The 12,349-nt window shown below is 40.4% G+C and overlaps 1 protein-coding gene across 1 annotated transcript; it reads left to right on the top strand.

Moving 5' to 3' along the window:
* The first annotated feature begins 1,811 nt into the window (after positions 1-1,811).
* On the top strand, positions 1,812-9,507 carry LOC145433039 (uncharacterized). Its single transcript, XM_080309937.1, has 4 exons — positions 1,812-1,970; positions 3,640-3,810; positions 6,573-7,166; positions 8,820-9,507. The coding sequence occupies exons 1-3, from the start codon at positions 1,881-1,883 to the stop codon at positions 6,867-6,869; spliced, it is 558 nt and encodes a 185-aa protein (XP_080166063.1). The 5' UTR covers positions 1,812-1,880; the 3' UTR covers positions 6,870-7,166; positions 8,820-9,507.
* The last annotated feature ends 2,842 nt before the right edge of the window (positions 9,508-12,349 follow it).

The following is a 12,349-nucleotide window of genomic DNA, read 5'->3' as shown; positions in this document are numbered from 1 at the left end:
TGCAGACTACTTCCGCTACTGAACAATGTGAACATATTTGATCATTGTTGTGAATGTACTGTATCGACCGTGAGAATTGATGACGATTTTGATGATTGATGAAACAATTAACGATTCAAATGCGTTAGATGTGTTTGAGCGGGTATTATCACGTTTTTAATTATTTTGGGACATTTGCTACGTGAATGAACCATATTCAGGCACTGCATTAAGATTTTGCTGGGAATATCGCTCGTCACATCTCGATTGCATAACGTGGATCGACTGAGCAGTTGAGCGACGACGTTTCCTCGCTATTTGAATGGAATCGGGCTATACATTATGCGTCATCTCAATGCTTCTAACGCAGCAGCGTGAGTGTGCAATTCACTTGGCTTGCGGAAGACTATCAATGTAAAACGAAAGATTGCTGGATAGCAGCTGTACGTTGTGTGATGCTTACGAGTATTGTATATGACTGTACAAGTGTACAGAGGATAAAGATAGTATAGTACATGGTGTTTTGTCTACAATTAAATTGTGTCTCTGGATCCATAATTCAGGTATAGCCCGCCTTGGTTGCAAGCCGTATGATAACGAACGCGGCGCAAGTGGCTGCTTGATACAATGCGACCTCGGAAATCACGTGGTACTCGAATGATCCTCCGTCCTGAGTGTGCTCGTTTTCAAGAGCCATTTAGATGCTTAACCAGAGTCGAGATGTAGCAAGTGTGAGGCGCTAACGCGCATTACTGCCTCAGAAAGGAACTTGCATGCAGTGAAGGCGTTTTATATACTGTGAATAGAATATGCTTTGCTAGACATCAGGGAAGCTGTCCTTTAAATAGTGACATAATATGGTCAATACATCTACTGCTAGGAATAACTGCATCACGGCAAGATTGTTCAAGACATTCTTATTGTACAATGTATTCTGCAGTGAAATTAAGTTAGAGCTTTCGTTGCATGGTAAAGTTTGTCTATGCGGTAGCGAATTCGATCACGCAACGCTATTGATCTGAATTTATGCCGCGTTATGTGTGAGTGTCAGGCGTGGAGTGATATTGGTATTTTGTCGCGCTCAGGAAGGGCAACCTCGTTGTAAAGTTGCTGGGAATCGTATCAAGTGGATGCTCGCACTTAAGCTGTTTTTGTGGTGTGTCCATTACCAGAGCTGGCAACTAAAATAATCTCAGGTTTTCTGAATTAGAGTAGGATTAGAGATACAGCAATATGTTTTATTTTCAAATTAGATTATAATTACATATATGGCTACACAGTTTTTCCCAATTAGAATATAATTAGATTTACTGAATTCGCGAAAACTTGGAAATTGAATCAAGTTCAGTTCATATCAAATCAGAGTTTAATTCTCAGAAGCATGAGGAATGGCAAATGTATGTCCATGTCCATGTCCAGTTGTGCACTTGTGCAGCAAGCTTGCTTCGTTTCGGACCGTACACTGTACACAGTTACCCTACAGCATTCTCAGAACCAGAAAATTAGATCATAGGACCATTATACAAATTTATTAGAATTAGATTACCCACATTTCGCTCCAACTATAGTCTAATGAGACAACGAGATTGTCTACTTTCCAAATCTGCTCAGTGGCGATATTACGCCAGTTGCATCCATATTGAGTATGAGTACACTGCTGTGTTATGACATTCGATATATTTCCGGGTTTCTGATATTTTTAGTGTCCGACCATGCATTGACATACGAAATGTGTCATAGAAGGAAGACATAATTCTGATGATTAACCGCATAAAATGCAGATGCTCCAAAATGACATTTCACCCCCGCCCACCCGTTGTCCGAATTATAATGTTACGTTTTATCAACGTTCCAGATAGCCATACGTGTATCCGTTATCTGTTGTGAAAAAGCGCTAAAACATGGTGTTCACTGTTGGCAACGCACCGGAATCCAACAAGACCGACTACGTAGGTGTGAAAGGCAATGACGTCGACGCTGAAAATGGAAAGGTTAGTCGAATGAGGTGATTTTGAACCTCAATCAGTCAGTTTTATTAATATTTTCATCGTTTCAAAACACTACAAAACAGCGATACAATGAAAAGATAGGAAGGTGTTGAAACAACTTGGAGTAGTCTTTAAGATCCGGCACCCACGTTGAAACTGGAAACTTGACTGGTCGTATTTCAAAACTGCATACCGCCTGGAACGTTTATTATGTTTCACTTATTATGTTATACTATTTGCCATCGCTTGGTACTGTACAGCCGGTAAACATTCCAGCAGTGGTTGGTTCTTGGCGTCCCCTGTAACTAAATGCGCTATGCTACACCCCCGAAATTGAATCGATTTACTAACAACGTATATTAGTATTGCGGGATAGTTGACATTGTATCCTATCGAACAGCGTCATTTTCAGCCCACTTACTTTATTATTTTCAAGAGCTTGTGCTGAACTGATCTATTATATTATTAACAACAACATTAGCACGATCGAGGAAATGTAAGTTCGCAAAGATACGGGATCCAAACAGCGCCTAGAGATCTTGGCTTGAGATATGAAGGGGAATAATAATGATTACAGAGTATCGATAATGTCACTTTGAGTTTCAAGTCAACTGGCAGGTGTTTCAGTTTTCATCGATGTCGGTTGAATCTAATAGATTAGCTAGCTTCCAAATGCTCAACAGGCCTGTATGAAAGTAAAATTATGCGGTCTTTCGGATGTGAAAACACCAATTGCGCTCGTCGTGGACGATACTCAAGTATAACGACACCGCTCCAATCTTTTACAACAGGGTATGAGAATTAATCTCGCCAGTCATGATGCCATTTTTCAAATCGTTGATTAAAAAGCGTTGAATGTCTGTATGGAATAACTTGCAACTTTGGGCGTGTGTTATAAACTCAGATTAAGTTGCGGAGAGCGCTCCGTCTCATGCCCGCTTAAAATCAGGTTGTCTATCCCCTCGTGAACCACAGCCATACATTTAGTTTTATCGCGGGGGTTCTTATAGTATGAGTCGCGAGCCAAACATGTGTGATATTTTCTGAATTTCTGGTAATACGAAATTTTAGTCACGCCTTGGGAGATTTCTTTCCGGGTTAATTGTTACATTTCCAAGAAAGCCGTCTTGGGTACTATACATCACATAAGCAATTGGGGCAGTAAAATGGTTACGCATGAACAATTGAACATGCCTCCATTCGGATGTATAATTAGGTGCCCTAAATTTCCGAAGATACCACCTACAACAGCTCCGCAGATTTATCTAATCACGTGGGATACAAGAGGACACAAATATTAGTGATTTATGCAAGAGCATATGTTATGGCCGAAATTCGCTCACCAATCTTGCTGAATCGATGACTTTTTGTATTGAATCATGTATCATAGATCTGCGTTGCCTGCACCTTGTATGTTTCATGCATGCCCTTTAAAATGCTGCATACTAGCATTAGAAATACATTCATTTTGATGCGTGAGGCTTGGGTTGCGAGATGTAATTGAAACTCAAATTTAGGTCGCGCTCTACAAACTTCAAGAAACACTGTTGTATCGTGTTGGTTGTAATTTGCGACACTAGGCCACACTGGCAAGACAATCACAATTTGCCAGAAGACCTTGCTTTGACGCCGTTTATTAAACTGACACTGATACTGCTCATTCGTTCGTTAGGATGTGAAAGTCGCCATTCCGACATACTACTCGCGAGAAAGAAGAAACGGCCGTTGCTGCGTCGTTGTACCGTGGATCCTATTCATCGCCTGTTTCCTGCTGCTGGGGTGCTCGATGTACTGGGGATGGCAACAGCATTGCCAGCTCAAAAAAGTTCTAGAGAACATCCAGGTGAGCGTTTCCTATTTATGGAATCAGCGAGCTCGCCATGACATTACTTAGGCCAGTGCTCCACAACTTTCTTCAGTTCGCGACACACGCTGAGATCTCAAAAAGCGGATGAAAAACAAATTAACGTGATAAGAAACAATGTGCACTCTGCGAAAACAGTGTGAATTCACACCAAGCCGAACTCAGAATTATATCGCGGTTTTAAATCCTACGTTCCTACGGCCATGCATTATTTGGATTAAAATGTTGTACTCGATTTATACCGCGGTATAAGTCTGAGCTATATGTTCAGGTTTCGTGTGCAACGGGTGTATATCCACACCCGTATATCAGGGGTGTTACACGGGTGCAAATAGTGTATACACATGCAATTTTCTACCAAGTTGAACTTCCATATTAGATATGATCAGCTCAAGTGTAAGCTTGATTGGCTTTATTTTGTACTCTGCAAATATTCAGAAGTATCCAAAATTGTGGTAAGCCTATTTTCGATCAACCGCCGCATACAAGATCGTCAGTTCCTATGAAATTGCTATCGTATCAATTATAAGATTGATAGCATTCTATAACAACCAAAAGCAGTCCCGTCTATAAAATATTGATAGAAAACCGTAGCATTTCGAAATTCATCGCGCCCACTTGTTGGAAAGCATTGAATTAGGCCTATTTTAGTTCAGAATGTGTATGTAGACCGATTATTTGAACCCGAGAAGGTCCAGCCTGAACTGGTAGATTTGATAGACTTTTACTACATTACTAGGCCAAGGATGGAGTTTGAATGATTAACTTCACCAATAATTCTTGGCTCCTTTTCATCTTTTCATTGTGTCGAAATCATTTGGTGCTTTGACTACATGAAAATATCTATGAACGAATGCATGGTGTGTGCAAAATTGTTGTAATAGAACGATCGAAGCAATCCTCATGACCAACGAAACTTTTGAACATCTGATTTTGTACGTACAGTAATTTACAGTCACTTGTGATGGCACACGTCAGATTACGTCATTTTCATTAAGCATTCTATATTAGATAGACCAATCTATACACGACGCGTGCTGGTGATTACGTTACGTGCAGAGATTCGTCATATCCGGCTTGTTTCAACTTATTTTATGATGTAGCTGGGCATTTTTAAATCTGTATCAGATATAATACCCTTAGACTCAATGCGATTCGTGGAATTTTACACATTCCGAGGTATGACTGTACAGTAATGACTTTTGGTAATCTTGGTTTCCATATGGTACGATATTAAATTAGTAATGCTCATTCGTGGTGACATTCGCGATCATGAACCACTGGGCTCTGAGATGAGGTGGTCAAAGTAATCAACGTTTATACTGAATAAGAAGTAGAAGCGGCGATTTCCAAGTATGTATTCCAAAAGTATTTCTGAATATAGGTATTCTAGGCTTAGCTTTGGGTAAAAAGCTCAAAACTGGTAAGTACAGAACGGTGGTTCTCAACCGGTGTTCCACGGGAACACCAAGGGTTCCGCGACCCAGTCTCATGGGCACCGCAGGAGGACAAGAAACACAAAACTCATACATATGATTTGTGGTGGCACGCCATTATTGATTGCAGACAATTAGGCTCGTTCAGTGGGGCGTATATAATTGCGAAGCAGTGAAGTTTGAGGTTCGAAATCGAAACCCAGTCTTTCTGAACTGCCAATTTTATCTTCTATATTTATAAGCTCAATTGTAATTAAGTAATCGGTGTAACCTGTTGCGTTTCGAACGACCAACGCGATGACAATTTACAAGGTGAAGCCTCGGATATCTGAACTGGTGCCAGAAAGGGAAGAGCATATATGCAATGAATAGTCATTATAATGTATTCGTTTTGTGTGGAAATCATACTTTAATGGTTCTGTTCCTTTAATACTCTGCCGATGCACAGTTCATTTTGCATACCAGCAATCTCCAGTAGAGTATTAGATGTGTAGTTACATAATTATTGTGATAAGATAGATCTTTGTTTTTACGACTTCGCAAGATTTGGGGTTCCGCGAAAGCCTTCAGATTATCGTAGGTATTCCGCGGCTTAATAAAGGTTAAGAACCGCTGCATAGAAGTTGAAGTCATCTAAAATGAAAAACACTTGAGCACGTAGGGCAAGCAGGTAAACCAACTTGAGTACTCCGAAAAAGAATATATCCTTCGTTACTTACTGACTATCGTTTGGACGTTATAAGCGGACATAATTAAAGACCTAACTAATAGGGCTGGGCAAAATCGAGTACTTTAGTGATTCGATTCTGAATCACGTATTTTGCTTCGAGTCGAGTCGAGTATTCGAGTATCACTCATTGTGACGTAATATCAAATGCCAAGGTTCAAATATGTAGCTTTATGCCACCACAAAGAATATAATGCCTGTTATCCATCACATTAATGATACTTTGATATTATTTTGACCCTACCGATTTCATTTCACTTTCTGACAATGTTGTTGGAGGATCAGGACTTCGGAAATGTGTTATTTCCAGTAACGTTCGTCGCTTTGTACCATGTGTCGTATGCTGCGACACGGCCAATCAAGGTTTCATGGCTTCCACAGTGGAAAATGGTATCAAAACCCTAATTCTCGTCGTTAAAATAACTTTCAGTGGCGAGGAACGTATAATTTCAGTACTCGAAAAAATCGTCTCTTGCTACTCGACTCGAATCATTGGAATAAATACTCGATTCAGATTCGAGTACTCGAATCATCGTGCCCAGCCCTACTAACTAAACAGTTGTCTATCGTTTATCCAGGAAAAGGAAAACATGGGGCCTGACGCTTTCCAAGGCTCCGATTCCGAGCGTCCACTGATACCTTACGGAAATGATGCATTGAGCGATGACGAAGGCTTGGACGTACGCGAAGATGTTTATCCGTACAACCTCCCGGAGAAGCCACAAGATGGCGGAAATGCCCTACCAGAGTCAGTCGCCGGCTACAGCATTCTGACCATATCCATGCCAAGCTTCGCAGATTTTAATGACATATTTTCCAACATGTTCGGAAATCTCACCATCACATATGGCGATGCTCCGATCGGCTCCAAATAGACGACTGACTGTAACCGTCCGGAAATCACCGTAAACCACTGCAATGAATGTATATATTGATTTTCAGCAGCTTCTCTTATGTTTTTCACCGACTTCTGTAAATACTGTTCCTCTCTGTCTGATGCAGTGGTTCTTGACCTGCGGGTAGTTACCTCCAAAGGGTAATTTGACCAAATGAGAATTCTTTCAATACCTTGATAATGTCTTTGTCGCTTTCGCGCGATTTTCCAGCAAGTCCGTGGCTTGTCCTGACGTTTATAGTTTGGGACAGCCTTTTTAAACCAACAATCTAGCTCAGTGGTTCCCAAACTTTTTCGGTGTCAGGGCCAAATTTAGAATTTCATGGCACGACCGGGGCCGCACAAATACCTGGGCAATTAAACAAACCCAAATGTCATCGAAATATTAAAATTGGCATTGTTCCGATCAGTCACTTGACTCCATTGGCCATTGTTATGATCATAGTGTTGCTGCGCTCCCATAGTTCAGCATCACTCGACCTTTGGAGGCTATTTTGGGGTAGTTTTATTGCCCTTGCGAGATTCCAATTTGAGTTTTTGGAATCAGTGCGAAACTAGCTTTCGATAAAGACCGGACCTATCGAATTATGCGGACGCTTCGGTCGTGAACTATATGACTACCAATATGCTGCTTTCGGGGCGATTTAGGGAGTCAGGTATTATCGCCTGGCCGCACGAAGTGCGACAATTTTCTGTAATTCATGATTGAATCGGTCAATAGGATCGGGAATTGCATATATATTGCTATCAATTTTCATCCTCTCTCTGCTCACGTAATCAGGTTTACAGGTAGAGCCGAGGAAAGTGTGTTTGAAAAGGTAGGGCCCCTAAATAATAATTAAGCATCTTCGGACGTATATACCCGTTGGCAGGAACGATACAGCACTTCATCAGCACCCCCCCAAATGAAATAGTAAACTTGGGTCTTGGTCTCCCATAGGGTGATAAACCTATCCCTACTACCCTGTTCGCTTTTCCCACGAAACTAGTTGTATTGTTAAGTGAGCCAGCGCGAAGCGCGAAAATTTTCAATAATTCATAATGAAATCGGTCAATGTGATCTGGAATTGCATATATATTGCTATCAATTACTTGTCCTTGCTGCTCACGTAATCAGATTTACTGTTAGAGATGTCTTGGAAACTGCAGGGCCCATTAGTATGATTCCGTTACATGTTATTTCGTGACCTCCTGTCTGCTATATCAAAAATATAGAATCGCCCATACAGGCTTCTAATCTAAGAGACGCACACGATTTCAAATTGGTATTTCTTCAGTGGAATATAAATTTTCCCTGCGGGATATGGTATTTGTCTCGTGAGGTTGCGATTGCCAAGACAGTATTTTGAATGTATACCGACATTTTCGGTCATCATAAGGGCAGTCCTGTGCGGCGAAGGTTTTCTCGCTTGGTGTGTCGTGGCGCGATAAAGGCTAACGCCGATATACCCAATGCCCATTTCTATAAATCTCGCGCATTTTTTCATGGGGATGCATGAGTACCCAAAAATCAAGATATTTGGCATCATGGAATCACGCATACAGCAAAAAAAAATCGAAAAACATGCATACAGTTTCCAAAAAATACTCTATAATTCATGCTAGTTCACGAAATAATTTTAAGCCCCATTCGAGCACCCCCACCCCTTCATTTGGGGTTTGGCGTGCGGCAGTTACAGTCCTGTCTTTACCTATATCTACAGCTACTGCTCGTTCAACTGGACGTATCGATATAACAGTCTACTCACGACTTTCCTGCAATCCTAATTGAAAACTCCAGACTCCAAACCAAGCTAGTGTGTTTTATAAAGATAAATTTAATTTTTTGTCATAACTCGATTTCTTAATATCTTCGAGGGGCCGCAAGGAGGCTAGCTGGGGGCCGCATGCGGCCCTCAGGGCCGCACTTGGGAATCACTGATCTAGCTAGTCGACGGTCAACTAACTACTATTTTGAGTAGTTCTAGTTGAAAAATGATTGGTTCTAGTTCTGGTTCTATTCTAGTTTCAGCTGTAGCTAGTGTGTTATAAAGCGTGTGGCTCGTCGTTTCCCTTACTTACCCATATCTGGTGGCCCGCTTGTGAGGCTTGTAATAAAGGTTATAACCTTCACATGCATCCCTGAATTCTAGTCTATACATAGTGTAAGAGCCATGATTAATAAAAAGTCCCAGAATGTATAGTAAACTACAAAAAGCTATTCAATAGATATGAAACCCGCTGTGAGTTTCTCCTATAGTGCTAACTCAATGGCCTGTCAACAACCTTGCCAACTACAATTATACAAGATACTGCCTATGTTCAAGTATATAGATTTGAACAGAATCAGCGTTAAATAATTGTACTAAACGACAATTGGACATGAGTTATGACATGCTACTTTTAATTGCCAGCGGTACCTAGATTCTAGGTATTTTCCGAAACTGGGTGTAATTGATGAATGATCTCGTAGGCGTGTTAGTACATCGAAGAGGTAAAGAACCACTGTCTATCTGTATGTTGGGAATCGGTGGCTAGATTAGCACAGGCTTGTATATTATGCAACTATCTCTTCAGCTATTCTTCATGAATTTCTTTCTCGTGAATCTGTTATTGCACAATAAAGTGTTGATTGTAAAGCTAGTTTTATGGGGACAAGTTGGCAGTTCATTCTGTTGAATCGCGATAATAGAAGTTGCGAGTTTACTGTACACTGTGTATTATAGTGCATACTTAATACTGCATAATAATCATTTAGTGAAACTATGATGTATTGTTGATGGTCTATTGGCATGTACGGTTTGGTTCACCGAACATTAGCAAACTGATTTATATAGTTGATATTCACATCGTGGAAACCGCGACTGCAGAGTTAGTTGGACACGGCGGATTTTTAAAGAGCAACTGCTGGGCATATAGTCCCTACTACATATCTTGGTATTACGGCCTGCAACCACCGTGTCGCGTACGCTATGTATGTACGTTGTCAGCAAGATATTAATGCGACAGCCAAAATGGAACCGCTAAAGCTTTACTTCATGCATAATGCATTTTATTTCCACTACAGGGCAATGATACGTGCTACATTGGGAAGTAGAAATACTAATCTGATGACACTATAAGAATTTTTGCTACTATGAATTTTTAACCAACTGGTACATTGTTAATGTACAAATGAATGCGATATGTCAGGTTTTTCGTTGTGTATGAAGACGGATTCTTTGTATGCGCATTGCGCTTGGTAATATGAAATTATGCATAATCGTACATTCGATTATGGTCTAGCTAGACTTTGATTGACCTATGAATTCCATAGGCAGGATGACATGGATCTTCACAATGAGTTGCATCCTCAAAGTACATGCATAATGACATATCGGAGAATTGAAGTGTATTAGGCTTACGGAATAAACCTTACTTGCCCAAGAAGTTGAACCTGACCCGAATGGAATTTGTAAGTTGGCAACCAAATACATGGACTATCTTAAAATCAATTTGAGTTTACAATATTAAGTCAAGACGTGATAACTCCGTTGTAATTGAATGGATAAGCGCTGTACCTACCGTAGGCCCCAAATTCTGCCAATACATAGTTCGAATAAGGTTTTTGAAAATTTGCTAGATTGCTGATGGTAAATTAACATTCAGTTCGACTCTAGACATACGTATTATGAATCTTGTTATATAAATTGCAGACTCTTCCGAACACATTCGGTATTGTATCGATTGTGTTTGTGTATCTAGAGTTGCATTAAAAATGGTGTTTTGAAACACTTTGTTTAATACAAAAAATGCCTTTTAAAAATTGTTTTTTTTAAACGTTGTTCAATCATGCGATAGTGTAAATACTTTGCATGTAGTATGAGCCTGAGGTCGATATGCACCCAATATAGTCGACGCGATGCGGAGTGGCTGGGACCCCCCAGATCGTCGCCGGTTCAACAGTTACAGCCAGTATAAATATAGATCATTGGTACAGAATGGGTGTTTTGATGATGACCGCCGATATGAAAATGCTGCACAATGACGAAGTCCCGGTTAAAGATATTTTTAGTCTGTTCATGACCGTGGTCGGAACCCTTTTTCGTCGAAGGAGCCATATTTACCCTATAAGTTCAATTGTCAATACCAATCAACTGTGACGTCACAATTAAGGACCAGTGACGTCATGGCTAAAAAACACAATAAAAATCATGTTTTAAACAAGAGCCATGTTTAAACATGTTTGCTTTAAATTGATTCCTGTTTTAAATGCAACACTTGGAGTGTCATTGCAGGTTGACAGAAATATGTGCTCATTGCCGAAATACTTTTACTTGCTTACACTCAAATTGCTACCGTCTGATTGCGGTTAAAGTTTGTGGTCTTGGTATTTAATTCCTTGACAATTTCAACTATATGTTTCAACCTGTGCTTCAAGGACCTTTTTGGAATCATTTTCATGATTAGTCAATCAGCAAAGCAATGCAGTCCCACCTCAAGCGAAGCCTCCGAACCGATTGCTGTAAGAGCTTCAGTACTCGAAAACCTATTTGTTTATCCTGTCTTTCCTTCAAGTGTAGGGTTATAGATTACTTCAGAGTTGTTATGTCTCAACGTGTGCTTTTCATAGGCAGAAATGCCATCGTAAACTCGACAAATCTATAGTTGCATAACACGCTTTCAGAAGTATAGCAAAACTATGATGACTCGTCTTTGCGTAACCTGGAAGGGTACGGCTATGTAGTATGCAACTATGCATGCATGCGTGTATGTATGTATAATGTTGCATTCACATTGAATATCGATAGCAAACTCAGGAATTGAAGCAACCTTATTCATTGCCGAAAATATATATTCTTCGGGCCCTAGAAAAATATCACGTTACCGTTGCGTACGCAGATAGTACAATCATTAGTAAATGCGATAAGAATTCATTGAAATCGCTCTCTTTACCGTATTTGAGGTTCAAATATAGAATAATATGACATATCGAATGTCGGGGTGTTTGGAATTATGAGCAATAATTTAGATGTTATATACCAATATCTCGGATATTTATTATACGACCATTGTGCCCCAAAGATGCTTGCTTATTTGCTTGCACTACCGTGTATATGTATAGCCTATAGGCATGGGACATTGTTTATTTTTGTCCATGATGCTCTTGCGCGGCATATACGTCGACTCATATACATACATACGGACGATACAGACATACATAGACAGATGATCTGTGCATAACCGCACTGCACATGCATACCATGAGTCCATATGCCACTTGACAAAGACTGTGCAGATAGAGCCTTGTAGAGCTTTCTATGTCTTGCACCACCCCTTCATGCTAACCCGGTAATGCCGGGCGCCAAGCGGGAAAGCCATGGATACCATTGTTACTATTCAGGTCTGATGCGGCCGGGGATTGAACCCACGACCTACCGATCAAGAAGCCGCACTCTCCACCATTACGCTATATTGCCGTACTACTTCGATTGAGTATAG

This window comes from Botryllus schlosseri, chromosome 2, assembly GCF_051294905.1.
Source record: "Botryllus schlosseri isolate E-star chromosome 2, Bs_hap1, whole genome shotgun sequence".
NCBI classification, from domain to species: Eukaryota; Metazoa; Chordata; class Ascidiacea; order Stolidobranchia; family Styelidae; genus Botryllus; species Botryllus schlosseri.
This window is presented reverse-complemented; position numbering and strand designations above follow the sequence as displayed.

Bases quoted from the DNA above. Each gene is read 5' to 3' on its own strand.
- LOC145433039 (XM_080309937.1), top strand. From the start codon at position 1,881: ATGGTGTTCACTGTTGGCAACGCACCGGAATCCAACAAGACCGACTAC. The intron at 1,971-3,639 runs GTTAGTCGAATG...TTCGTTCGTTAG, and splicing joins TCGACGCTGAAAATGGAAAG to GATGTGAAAGTCGCCATTCC. The intron at 3,811-6,572 runs GTGAGCGTTTCC...TCGTTTATCCAG, and splicing joins AAGTTCTAGAGAACATCCAG to GAAAAGGAAAACATGGGGCC.